The 14,960-nt window shown below is 37.2% G+C and overlaps 1 protein-coding gene across 1 annotated transcript in view; it reads right to left on the bottom strand.

Annotated features, from left to right (window-relative positions):
- LOC150088338 (uncharacterized) overlaps positions 1-14,960 on the bottom strand; it is a 100,902-nt gene that overhangs the window by 24,487 nt on the left and 61,455 nt on the right. The window contains exon 4 of the mRNA XM_090370127.1: positions 10,190-10,507. Within this exon, the coding sequence (XP_090226253.1) occupies positions 10,190-10,507 (318 nt within the window). The remainder of the gene's footprint in view (positions 1-10,189; positions 10,508-14,960) is intronic.

The raw sequence follows: 14,960 nt of genomic DNA, 5'->3' as shown, positions 1-14,960 counted from the left end.
AACAACTAGCACTGCAGATTCAAAACATTATCATCACTGCAATTCAGAAATCTACGCATAAAAAGAAACTAAAAACTAACTGCACACCTTGGTGGAATAACGAACTATCCTCTACTCGGAAACTTGTACATAAAGCCAGAAGAAATTTTCAGCGTAAACGGCGTACTTGGCCTCAAGAAGAAGTCAACAGATTACATGAAGAATACAAAACTCTCAAAAGAAAATACGTAAAATTGATTTATGAAAGCAAATTGCAATCCTGGCACAATTTTGTCCGTACGTCTAGTAATAATAATCCTTGGGGCGTCATCTATAAAATTGCTAAAAATAAAATGATCTTGGGTGACATTTTTAACTCCGTTACCTCCAACAGTATGGAAACTATTACACTAACAGACTCCATAAATGCCATCTTGGACCAACTGCTGCCTAACGATGATCTCACTATTGACACTTCACACCATCTATCTATTCGTGATTTAAACCAAAAATACCTTCCTTTAGAAGAAACAAGTCCATTCACTGCAGAAGAACTTACTTCAATCTTGAATAAAATTCAGTCAAACAAATGTCCTGGCGATGACCTGATTGACAACATATTTATCAAACACTTTTATGACCTAAGGCCCAAAGTTCTACTTAAATTATTCAACAACTGCTTAAATACTGGAACGTTTCCCAAACCGTGGAAACACGCCATTCTTAAGATTTTACATAAACCTGGTAAGCCACTAGATAATGCGAGATCCTACCGCCCCATAGCCTTGCTCTCTCACCTGGGAAAAGTGTTAGAGAGATTAATTGCCAATAAAATAACCACACTGCAGGGAGCCACAAGCTCCACATCCTCTCTTCAATACGGATTTAGGCAAGGGCTTGGATGCGAAGACGCCTTATTAGAACTCCACCACCTCATTGACTGCTCCACTTCCAAGTACGTTATGGCAATCTTTATCGATTTTGAGGGCGCTTTTGATAATTTATGGTGGGAAAGTGCCCTCAGCAGACTCCGTTCCAATCACTGCTCTCTTCAGCTTTATAAACTTGTTAGAAACTATTTTGCTGATCGCACCGTCACCGTCATCACTAAAAGCACGAAGATTAACAGATCTGTCTCCCGTGGTTGCCCCCAAGGATCTATTTTAGGTCCCTTGATTTGGAACCTAGTTCTCGATGATTGGCTGCTTAGGACTCCTGAATTTCAAAATGTGCGACAACTTGCGTATGCAGATGACATTATCATTTTAGTGAATGGAAACTCAAGATCTGAATTAGAACTCTATGCCAATAAAGTACTCTTTGAACTATCGTCCTGGTCCTCTAAGAACAAATTAAAATTATCCCCAACAAAATCGAAGATCATGATTTTTAAACACAAATTAGACTATCGCAGACCACCAGTTGTAAAACTTGACAAGAAATCACTTCCACTTGTCCGAAGCACCAAATTTTTAGGAGTCATCATCGACGACCGCTTTTCCTTTACTGAGCATATTCAACATCTGTCTGTCAAAGTTAAGAGTTTTACCGCGATGCTGCTCCAAATTACCAGACATGACTGGGGACTGAACACTAAAACCCTACATCTATTTTACAATGCTGCCATAATCCCAATTACAACCTACGCTGCCAGCCTTTGGTTTAGACGTACTGCACTCAAAACAGTACAAACCAAGTTATCCACTATTCAACGTTGCTTTCTCCTCAGCCTACTTCACGTTTGCCGAACAGTATCAACTCCAGCTTTACAGACTCTTGCAGGCACCATACCACTTGACTTGCATGTTGTGTTTAGAGGGCTTTGCTTTTACATCCGCAAAGGCATTTCCGTGGAATTTCAGGGAATCATTGTTAACCCTCAGACTGATCCCAAAACTGAGCGAACCAGATGCTGGAATTTGTTAGTGAATACCTGGCAGAATAGATGGAATTCTACCGAAAAAGGAGCTATCACCAAAAACTTCGTTCCCGACGTAACTGCACTACTTGCATCATCCACCAGAAAATGGTTTTCACCCTCACTGTTTACCTCCTACATACTAACTGGGCATGGTTCGCTTAACGCAAAACTCTACCAATTCAGACTTTCCAATACAGTCTCCTGTCGATGTGGGCTACCGGAAGACTCTCCTCACGTACTTTTTGAATGCTCCATTTACGATGATCTAAGATCGGCTCTTAAGGCAACAGTACCAAACTTGTGTCCCGGAGGTGAGAAGATACTCATTTCTGTCAACAATTTCCAGGCCCTTCAAACCTTCTGCAATGCTGCTTTTAATCGCAGGAAGGCTCTCAACCTCAATGTTAATTCAAGAAATGAAACTGAAAATGCATCATAAATCATAATACAACTGTGCGCTGCCTCGTCGTCCTGATGACGTCATATACAAAATTGTTGTGGCTTTCAAGAACACACAAAGATTTTGACAGATGCTGCACTTCTCTGACTCATCCTTTATCAAGACTCTCTTCAACTAAACCTCTGCTCAGTGATACCGTCATCTACCAGAGACTTCTGACACCACTCCAGATTAACAGAATTCAGAATTATATCTAGAACTTGTTCCTGCCGATCATGATTGAATGACATTACAACTTCTGTTTGACAATACACCTTTTCTCTTTGTGGACCACTTTGGGCAGCACTGCATACAGATGTGGGCAAGAAATGGATAAAGATTTTATTTTTATTTTTATTTTTTTTTTTTTTTTTACTTTATGCTATTCTCATCCTTATTTCTTCGTCTTCTGCTGTCCTTTCTCCTGGGAGTGTGTGTGTGTGTGTGTGTGTGTGTGTGTGTGTGTGTGTGTGTGTGTGTGTGTGTGTGTGTGTGTGTGTGTGCGCGCTGTTGCCGGCTTGCTGGCGCGGGGTTCTTTTGAATGGCTCCAAATCCTCTTTGGACATTCAGTACGTGACTGTTGAGGTTGGCCATGGTTCTTGCGCAGTTGTGGCCTACCTCCCCGTGGTGTAGACGGACACTGGGCAGGCTTTCCAGGTGATCGCCTGCCTGGTGACAAAACGGCCAGAAACAACTAAACAACACAACAACACACACACTGCACGAACATAACGTTACACACATTTCTGGCCTGTTACAGTGCTTTCTGTAACCATCACAGTGTACAAAGACGGAGATGAACTTTCGTTCAGGTGCCGTCCTACATAAGATACTATACATGTCTACATGTCTACTCCACTAATACTGTGCTCCTCAAGTTTCAGTTCTTTCTGCCACTGTTTCCCTCTTGTATATTAATATCTTTCCACTGGCTGGAAATTTTATCTATAGTGTTACTGATAAAAGCACACTTTATTCTACTTTCCAGTTTGTAAAAAATTTCCCTGCACAAACAGGCTCAACTTCTTGAATATCCACCACCAATTCTTTAAATGCTGACTAAGTAATTTTCCAATGGGGCAAAGAAAACTTAGTTAACATGTCAGTGATGATATAGGACCTGACAGGTGCCTCCCAAAAATTGTACCCATGTTCGCTCTTTAATTAATGATTAAAAATATGTAATTTTTTCTAGCTTCCTAATAAACACATTCAAAGTTTTACTGCAATAGTTTCTGATTTTTTTTGCAGTTTCTGCAGAGTATTTAAATGGAAACACCTATTGGGTGCCATGCCACCATTCATGCCACTACTCTTTTTTTTTAATTTCATGAAGGGTAGCTTGGAAACAGACAGGTGCTGACATTGCCATGAAGTTTAAATTACATATTTAATTTTAGGATTACTTGCTTTTGAACTCCCAAGAGTTAAGTAAAAATTTACGTTCTCACCATGGTCTTTCCAGAAGATTTGTTACTGCTTTTGCATAAATAAAGATGCAGAAATAAAACAATATTCAATCAAGATAACACTACTCTGCAGGTAGCAAGATACGTAGGTCTTGTTTCTTGTGCCACAAAGCACATCAAATTTGAAATAAATTTTGAAAAAAATTTTAATAGTATTTGTGCACAAATAAGAAGAAATATATGTTTATGTGCACATTACAATTTTGTGTGCTTAATGGCCTTTTCACTGGAAAATGGCTCAAACTAATAGATTCATGTCCATATTTTACGTCTAAAATATATATATTTTTAATTTTTAGAATTAATAGTTTTTTTAAGTAATAAATGTAAAAAATGTAATAAATGTAAATGTAGCATTGTTTAAATATTTATGTTTTATTAAGAAATAATATGAAGTTTCATATTTCCAGAATTTCGCAATATTCATAATTTCATATTCTCAGAATTTCAGAAAGGCTTTTGAAACTGCTACACAAATTGGAGCAGTTGTTAGATTTGTTGGTGCATCAGCAACTGAGGCTATAATGCACTGATTACTGTCTTATAACTTCCTTGTTTGCCTTAAAAGAAACAGGAGCTCAGATAAGTTGATATTTATTAATCAATTTTGGGAACATAAAAATTTTGAAAAATTTAGAGAAATATTTTGATTAATGAGCATACTGCACTGTTTTGTTGTAATAATTATCAAATTCAATTACTTAAACAATACATTTAAATTAGAGCTGTACATTTTGGATGTTTGTGTCTGCTTTTACTATAGTAAAATTTAATTTAGTAACAAATTTTTATAAATTAAACATATAAAAATGCACTATTCCTGGATTGACACAAAGTATGAAATGAACAGGACAAGTGTGCAGAACATGGAACTAGTCAAATGGTCGTGTAGAACAGTCAGTTCTGTTCTAGTTATTGCTATTGAAGGGTGCTGCCTGTTATTGTAGTATTGATTCTGTTGTTGTAGGTACTTAAGGTTTGATAGTTGGAAGTCCTTGCTTGGCTGCAGGCTGAGCTGACTGCCTGGGCAAGGGGAGAAGCTCCTGGGTGCTTGCTCTCACGGCTATGTTTTGGCTGCATGGCACCATCGCAAAGCCATAGCAGCACTACCAAGAGCTCCCACACTCAGGGTTAACAGGAAGCTCCTATTTGTCCCCAGCTAAGAATGGCTTACAACTGTTAACCCCCAGGCAATATGAAACAAAAGAATCAATACTACAAAAGCATCATCCTTCAGCAACAATAACCAAAACTGATAGTCACCCATGCACCATAAAAACCAAAACCAAACCAAAACTGAGTTGACTGCCCCCCACATGACTAGATTCAGAATTCTACATTCCTCCTGCTCACTGTATGCTTTGTTCATTGTGCACGTTGCATTAATCCAGGAAGAAGATGTAGTGCATTTTGATACTATGTTTAACTATTAAACATTTTGTTATTAAATTAAGTTTTAAACACAGAAGAATAAGGCACACAGACTTCTGAAATGGATGTTTAGTTTAAATGTATAATTAAATTTGTTAAATTATGCAAACAATGTAGTCCACTGTGCTCATTAATCAAAATATTGATTGCTACATTTTACATCATGTCTTTAAGTTCTGGTTCTCCATGACAACTGACATCTTCCTCAAGTGGATCAAGTCACTCGAAACCAAACCCCTGCCTGCCCCCGTCCCCTTAATACAGGGCTCATGTCTGGTTAGTATGGGCTTGGCACACCCAGGGTTCTGAGCTGGATATCATCATTCTTCTCTTTCTTGGTGATTCCCTTCTCCTTCTGACACTCTCTCTCTCTCAGGGTAATTTATAAATTTTTTTTTGGCTGGTGCAGCATAAGCCTCAGGCTTCCTTGCACAAAATGGCTAATAATAATAATAATAATACCATTTTGTCTGCTAGTGTTAGTTACATAGTTACAGCACTGCTCTGATGTTAGCAAAAAAAAAAAAAAAAAAAAAAGAAAAAAATTAATTTTGCAAACAGTAATAGAAATCTAACTCTTCTGTCTAAATAAATTTTACATGAAATTCTCAATTTGCATACAGTGATTTTTGTTACGATTTCTGCTTCTGAAACTAGCATCACTTAAAAGTTTTATATAGGAGTGGAGTCATCTTTTCTCACTGAACAACCTGCCCTATCTATTCATAGTCATAGTCAGTGAGCATAATAAATGGCATAATAAATGATTAATAATCAAAATAATCAACTATATGCAAATGATAGACAACAAGAAAACCGAGGGGGGAAAAATGAGTGTGGAGGGATTCGATATGACATTATCAAAACTAAAGATAAATTTCTGTTACTACTTGGGCAGTAGTCTCTCTGTTTCTAATATTTTCATAATTGATTATATGCAAATTACTTGATTATGAAATTAATAAGAAACTGCAGAAGGAAAAAAAAAAGTGAAAAGATTCAATCTGATATATATATCAGATCAATGTATATCAAGCAGTCATAATGCTTGTTACCAGATTTGAGCATTATGAAATATATGTATATATCAGATCGAGCATTATGAAATATATATATATATCATCATCATCATCAGCCATTTTCAATCCACTGCAGGATGAAGGCCTCTCCAGCAACTTTCCAGTTCCTTCTGTTTTGAGCACTGGTCATCCATTTACTACCCACAAACTCATGAATTTCATCTACCCATCTCTGCCTTTGTCTTCCAGGTTTTCTTCTAGCTCCTCTTGGGTACCATTCTGTTATTTTCTTAGTCCATCTGTCATCATGTCTTCGAGCTATGTGTCCTGCCCAAGACCATTTTAGTTCTTTAGTTTTGATAAGAATGTCCTTTACTTGAGTTTGCTGCCTAATCCATGTGTTTCTCTTCTTATCTAACATTCTAATTCCCAATATAATTCGTTCCATTCTTCGCTGTGTAGTTCTTAGCTTCTCTTCCATTCTTTTGGTGAGTGCCCAAGTTTCACTTCCATAAGTCATGGTGGGGAGTATACATTGATTCATTATTTTACGTTTCAGACAAACTGGGATATTGCTCTTCAGTATGTGACTATATTTCCTGAATGCTATCCATCCAAAATTTATTCTTCTCTTGACTTCCAGCCATTTATCATTATTACAGCTAATAACTTGTCCCAGATAAGTATATGACTCCACCTTTTCAATTACTGCTCCTTCAATCATTATTTCCCTTTCCGTGGCATACTTGTTCATCATTACTTTTGTTTTAGCCATATTCATCTTTAGTCCAAAATCCTTACTAACTGTGCATAACTGATTAAGATTTTCCTCTAATTCTTTGGGATCGTGGCTTATGACCACAATGTCATCTGCAAATCGTAAATGGTTTAGGTACTCTCCGTTCACATTGACTCCTTTCTGCGACCAGTCTAATCTTCTGAAAGCTTCCTCAAGGGCAGCAGTAAACAGCTTCGGAGATATTGTGTCTCCTTGTCGAACTCCTTTCTCGATTTTAAATTTGCTACTGTCTTTGTCTAGTCTAATAAAGGATGTAGCACTCTCATATATTTTCTTCAAAATCATAATATATGGAGTATCTATGCCTTGTCTTTCCAGTGCCCGAAACATTGCCTTATGCTGTATGGAGTCAAATGCCTTTTCATAATCCACAAATGCCAGGCATAATGGTGTTTTATATTCATTTGCTTTCTCCATTAGCTGTGATATTACGTGAAGGTGATCCATAGTTGAGAATCCTGTCCTAAAGCCAGCTTGCTCTTTCGGTTGATTCTCATCAAGTATTCTTTCTAATCTGTTAGTAATGACCCTTGTGAACAACTTGTAGATATGGGATAACAAGCTAATTGGTCTATAATTTCCAATTTCTGATTTATCTCCTTTCTTTTATCTCCTTTCTTATGCAGCAAAACTATGATTGCATTATTCCACTGCTTAGGCATCACACCTTTTCTAATGTGAAGAGCCTTGCCAGTTTTTGTGTTATGTCTCTTCCTCCCAATTTTAACAACTCTACAGTAACTTCATCTTCCCCCGGGGCTTTCCGGTTCTTCATTTTCTTCAATGCATGTTCTACCTCATCAGGAAGAATATCGGGTATGTCGTATGTGTTGCTACTTTGCAATCCATCTTCCCCACTGCTGGTATCATTCCCTCGCTCCTTGTATAATTCTCTATAGTAGTCTTCTGCTATTTGAATTATGCCCTCTCTGCTGTTTATAAGTACACCATCGCTATTCTTCAGTTTCAGTATCATTTGTCTTTCTGTATTACTACTCATGGCTGCTGATTTAAATCCTTTGTTTTCCCTTAATGCTTGCTCTACTTTTCTTGTGTTAAATCTTCTTATGTCCTCTCTGAGTCTCTTTCTAATGGCTTTGCATAACTCAGTATACTCAATTTTCTCCCTGTCAGTGTTTTTCTTGCTCTTCATTTGTCGTCTTTGGTTCATCATGACAAGTGTTTCTTGACTAATTTTTTCTTCTTTGGATTTCTGTTTCCCTATAGGTTTCTTGGGCTTTACCACTTTCAGAAAGTTGTAATATTCCTCGTCGATATCTTGGTCCTGAGCAGTCTGCAGAAGCTCAAACTTGTTCTTAAGTTCCAGTACATACTGCTTTTTCTCCTCCTCTGTTATTTCAAAGACCTTTGTATTATTTACTCAAGTCAGTTTTTTCCTTTCCTTTCCTACATCTATATCAAGTGTACATCTTACCATTCCGTGATCACTTCCAACATTTACCTTATTCAGGACGGTAACATCATTCACAATATATCTTCTGTTAGTGAGGATGAAGTCAATTTCATTAGTTGTTAATCCATTTGGACTCTTCCATGTCCACTTTCTGTTCACCCTTTTCTTGAAAAAAGTGTTCATTACTGACATTCCTTGAGATTCTGCAAATTCCACAAGTCTTTCACCTCTTTTATTTCTTTCACCAATTCCAAAATTTCCTATAGTTCCTCTTTCTGCGCTGTTTTGCCTTTTTCCAACCTTAGCATTGAAGTCCCCCATAATAATAGTGTAGTGGGTTTTCTAGAAGAAGACTCATCTAGAAGACTCTCAATTTCAGTGTACATTTCTTCAACCTCTTCATCATCGTGGCTCGATGTTGGCGCATAAATCATTACAATCTTTAGCTTGTGCCTCTTAGAAATCTTGAGTATTAGTCTTGACACCCTTGGTGATGTACTTTTGAATTCCAAAATGTTGTTTTTAAAATCTTTATGGACCAGAAACCCAACTCCACCTTCACTCCTTTCACTGTTACCATTGGTGTACAGCAGATTTCCACTTGATAAACTTATAAGTGATTCATTTCTTCTTCTTGTTTCAGCCAAACCGATAATATTCCAATTCACATTTTCTAATTCCTTTTCCAGCTCTAATATCCTGTCTTCACCGATGAGTGATCGTACGTTATAACAGGCCAAGTTCAATTTCCGTGCATGGCAGCCTGGTCGTACCCAGAGATTCTTAGCACCCTCTGCTTCCACTCTGATCCTCTCGCTGCCGTAAGAGGGAGAGTGAAAGCTGCTGGGGACTGAGGGCCATTTGTATTGTTGTGCTCTCATTGCTGGAGGGTTTGGTCTTTTCCTCTTCACGCTGACCAGGCGTCTTGAAGAGAACCACTCTACACGTTCGTTGCCACCTAAGTGACGTAACAGGGCTTACCATCGAGAAGGTGTGCATGAGTGGATTTTAAGGAGACAGGCCAACCGGACTTCTCCTAAATCTTCTGTAATAGAGAGATATTGGATCCATCAGTGTTTTAGGCTGAGTGTCTGATAACACACAGGATACCTGTTCCCCTCTAAGCCCCCTTATATATATAATATATATATATATATATATATATATATATATATATTTTTTTTTTTTTTTTTTTCCCCTTCTTCAGTTTCTTGTTGTCGATTTCATAAATACTACTGCATATAATCAATTAGGAAAATGCCACAATCATTTCAATTAAGACTGCCGAATATACCATCACAAACTAAAACTTACAGGATAACCTCAGCAGGTCTAAACTGCCCACAGGATTTCCAAGATCAAATTTCGAAACCCAGTGGCTGGCTCCTAGTGTTGCTGTTACAATATACAGGATAACAAGGTTATCATTAATTCATATAAAGATGTTTGCACTTTACAGCTAAGACAGGTGTTTAACATTCTTATGTGTTTCAGACCAATATGGAGAATAAGCAACTGACATTAAAAAAAAAAAAAAATTTACAGAAGTTCTGGATGAGTTAATTTGTTAATAATTCAAATGAAACTGAGAATATTAACATTTATTTCACCACGAAACAGAGGTAAATTGAAAAAATAGAAAACATCATTAGAGTAAGAATTCATTAACTTCAAAATTCATTGTATTAAGCATTTTAAGTAACTGATCCATAACTTACCTAAGAGGTGTATCACAATTATTGTGGACAGCAGTTCAGTTAAACTGAAAAATAACTGATGATACCACTGGCTATAAAAATCATCATTCCAATAATTGAAATATGACCACCATGAGTAGTAATGAGGATATATAATAGATATAAGGAGGATCAACATGGAAAAACGAATGTGCCTGATATATAGCAGTGATATAGTTCTTTTAGCTGTTTCATACAAGCCAATTATGGAAATTACAGTGACAATCCATATCTTCATGGTGTTATTTGTCACATTAAAATATATATGTTTATAGGCTCCAACTCCAGCTTCATAGTTACCTAAACATATTACAAATTTCATTAGGATTTAACTTATATGGTTTTTAATATCATTTTTAATATATCTAAAATAACCAACAGCAAAAATATATATCTTCATATAATAATTAAAACATGTTTGTTCATTCAGAATGAAAACAGGAACCAAAACTTACTTGTCTATATCATTTTCAATACCTACATTAATCACTTAAAAGCCAGAAAACAGAATCTCAATAAAAATTAATACTTTGTATTAATTTTTATTAATTTTATTATTAAATAAAATTTAATTTAATTTAATTTTTTTTAGTAAAGTTGCCTTTAACAAATAATATTAATCTCTGTATAGTTGTTTACCTCACAGTCATTAGGGACTATAACACATTCCCACTCTCTCATTTTTTTTCTTTCATAGTGCTTAAGTCACACCAAACTGACTCAATAGTGCACTGGTTACCCATGTCAACTGGAATCGCACTGCCTTAGATTTAAAATGCTTTTCAAGTGCATAACTCTTAATATGCTTTTCAAGTGCATAGAGTTAGTGATCTGATTATCAGTAGTGATTCTTCATGCATTAAGAATCTGCAGATAAAGGAACCACTAGGTGGCAATGATCACAGTGTGCTGAAGTGGGATTTACTCAAAGAGGTAACTACCATCAGGGGCACAGGGAAGGGTTTTTGCTTTCGTAAAGGCGACTACAATGGTCTGAGACAGTATTTAAATTCTATACATTGCGACCAACTGATGATGTTACCAACAGCAAATTCAAAATGGGAAGCATTCAAAGAACTTATCTTGGAAGCTACTAGGCTTTACATACCAACTAAGAAATATTGTTCAAGGTTTAGGCCTAAATGGATGTCAGATGAACTAATGAGACATATAGCAGAGAAGAAAAATGCATGGGATACATATAAATTAATGGGTGACATGGAAGCATATGATAGATATAAGCTGGTCTGTAACCAAGTTACAAAGGAGATTAGGCAGGCGAAGGCAGATTACGAGAAATCTTTGGCAAAGGAATCAAAGAAAAACAGCAAAGAATTCTTTACTTATGTAAACTCTAGAAGGAAAGGGATGAATCAGATTGGTCCACTTGATATCGATGGTTCAACTGTTCATGATCCTGCTCAGGTAGCTAACAAACTAAATGAATATTTTGTATCAACATTCACACATGAGCAGTTATTTAGGGAGGGGAATGCCAGAGGTGTATTCAACTCTGGAAGTAAGCTAGATAATCTTGTAATAACTGGGAGTAAAGTGGAGGAGAAACTGCTGAAGATAAACACAAGAAAGGCACCTGGGGTGGATGGAATCTATCCATTTATATTAAAGGAGGTGGCAAAGGAAGTAAGCAAACCCTTAGCCATAATTATGAGAGCTTCCCTGGACTCAGGGGAGGTACCCATGGACTGGAGATGTGCAAATGTGACACCAATCCACAAAGGAGGATCAGGATCAAAGGGAGACACAGGTAATTATAGACCTGTTAGTTTAACTTCTGTTCCAGGGAAATTAATGGAGGCACTGGTTAAAGAAGCATTGCAGGATCATCTAGACAAGACTTCAGTTATAGCTTGGACACAGCATGGCTTTGTTAAGGGGAAGTCTTGTCCGACAAATTTGATTGGATACTATGATGAAGTCACAAAGGAACTGGATGCAAAGAATAACTTTGATATCATATATTTGGATCTTAGAAAAGCCTTTGATACTGTTGCACATGGAAGACTGCTGCACAAATTGGAGCAGTGCGGCATTGGAGGCAAATTGCTGCTATGGATAAATGGATGGTTGAGTGGGAGAAGACAGAGAGTTGTAATCAATGGACACTGCCCTTCGTGGACTAATGTTATTAGAGGTGTCCCTCAGGGTTCAGTGTTGGGTCCATTGTTGTTTTCTGTATTTATAAATGATACTGATGATGGTATAACAGGCTTAATGTCCAATTTGCAAACTATACAAAGGTTGGCAGGATTGTTAAGGACACTACTGACGCTATACTGCTGCAACAGGATCTGGAAAGGTTGAGCAGATGGGCTGAGAGGTGGAAAATGAGTTTAACATTGACAAATGTAAAGTACTAAATATGGGAAACAGCAACCCCTGAGCAACGTATCAACTCTGTGGTACTACACTGACAGTGGTAGAGAATGAAAAGGACCTGGGGGTAATTGTGCAGGCAGATATGAAATTCTCTGAGCAGTGCAGATGGGCAAGAGTAGCTCATGGTGTCTTGTCAATGATATACAGGAATTTTTCTAGCAGGAATAAGGAGGTGATTATTCCATTGTATAAGGCCACACCTTGAGTACTGTATACAGGTCTGGAGGCCTCATTTCAAGAAGGATGTAGAGCTGCTGGAATGAGTACAGAGAAAGGCAACAAGATTAGTGAATGGAACAAAGGGTTGCTCTTACGAAGAAAGGCTTAAGTTTTGCAAATTACAGTGTCTGAAGACTAGGCACCGGTGAGGTGATCTGATAGAGGTGTATAAAGCCTTGAATGGTTTGAGCATGCTCAATGCCGACGGGATTCTTCCTCTTGCTCAGAATAATCACCTGAGAGGGCATAAATTCAGATTGAGGAAAGACAGATGTAGGATAGATGTGTGGAAATTTGCCTTTAGCCAGCGGGTAGTTGGTTGGTGGAACAGACTTCCATCCCTTGTTGTGAAAGTTGATAGCCTAAATAAATTTAAGGCTCAGCTGGACAGGTATTTCGAACAAACGGAGGGGTGAAATGGAAGTGTTTTTTTTTTTTTTTTTTTTGGCTGATGCTGTGTTTTTTTTTTTTTGGCTGCATAAGCTTGCTTTCTTGCATCATATGCCTCTACTAATGCTAATGCTAAAACTCCACTATTCCCATCTGTCCTGTCTGTGCTTTCTGGGCACACAGTACTCCTCATATTCAAACTCTGCATCCCTTGTGTGTGAGTGACACCATGTTTCTGATATCCCCACAATGTTCGCATGTGATGACTTGATCAGTACTTCAAACTCACCAAATTTATTTACTATGTTTCTAGGATTAGTGTGCATGCAAGTATACATTAACTGTTCTTATTCTTAGGTACCCTACATGGGCCTTATATTTACTTGTACCACGATGATGCACAGCAGGGCTTGAAATCTCCAACACCCTACTTTCCAGGCTGTTGCATTTCTAATAGAAGTGATGCAATTTATGTAGTGGGCATAACCCACTGTATATGTTTATTTATTTAGTGGGCATAACCCACTGTATATGATATAACTGAAGCAGTATAAAAATGTACATATAAGTGACATGGGTTATGCAGGTATTCAGACAATACTATGTAACAAAAAAGTTCATGATTATATTTAGTTGTTTCTTATATATATAGTTTGTGTGCTGAATCCAAAGGCATCATTTGTTTTTCTCTGTTAATATTTTTGCAGCAAATGAAGGATTTATGTTTTTCCCTAAGGGTATAACAAAAAGATCTAGACTTCCTTATTAATTTCACAAATATATGCACACCCAGTTTCAATTTCAGTGTTCATTTCCATCTAACAAATTCTGAACAATCATCAGAAAAATAAAGGTTTAGCTTTGAAATTGAGTCTTAGCGCGGTGCTACTCTGCAATGGAAACAAACATACATCAGTTAGACATGTTATACACATGAAAGAATCCTATGGAAACATCAAACTTCCCTTAAGAAAGAACAGGGCCAGGGGATTGTGGCACATTTGCGGAGAGGTCAAAGTTATAGGAAGGAATCCTTTTAGGTCTACAATCTGGCTATACTGTTTATTTTTTTTGTGCAAGTAGGATGGTTCAGTCAAAACCATTCATCATGAAACTAGGATTTAGCCACCTTGCACAAATTCTGTTTTTGGAAATAAAAATGTCACTATAAGCCACTAGTTGATTGATACCATCTAGTTTTACCACTGCTTTGAATAAAGTTAGGTAAAATGAAGAATTTCTTAAAAGCTATGGAAAAGAAGGGAGTTGGTTTTTGATATTATTAAAACTAGTTTCCATGCATTAGTGATGCAAGAATCAAAGGTGTATTTGTCAGTTCGCAAATCAGAGAGTTAGCGAAAGATGAACAGTAACTCTCTGATGTGCAAATACCAGACAGTTATATTTAAAGTATTTAACACTTTTGAAAGTGTTACATCCTTTAAAATCTTGATTGAGAATTTATTACACGCTTACCAAAATCTCAGTTGCAGTCTCTCTCTCTTAAAATACACTTCCTCCATTCATTTTGTTGTTATTTGGTTTTTAGGAGCATTAGCAACTAAGGCCATATTGCTCCGGGATATGCGGTGGTCATTCCCTGACCTTTCCGCATCCTCCGTATTTGGTGGTGACGGGCTCGAACCCCGATCTAATCAAGAAGCGTGTACTACGCACTGCTGCTCCTTCCCACCTGGCTACGGAGGCGCCGATTCCATTCATATTTACTTTTTCCCAAATAACC

The sequence above is a fragment of the Mastigoproctus giganteus genome, chromosome 3, assembly GCF_048544385.1.
Source record: "Mastigoproctus giganteus isolate SK-2022 chromosome 3, ASM4854438v1, whole genome shotgun sequence".
NCBI lineage: Eukaryota > Metazoa > Arthropoda > Arachnida > Uropygi > Thelyphonidae > Mastigoproctus > Mastigoproctus giganteus.
The sequence above is the reverse complement of the archived record's forward strand: the minus strand, read 5'-3'. Positions and strand labels throughout refer to the sequence as shown.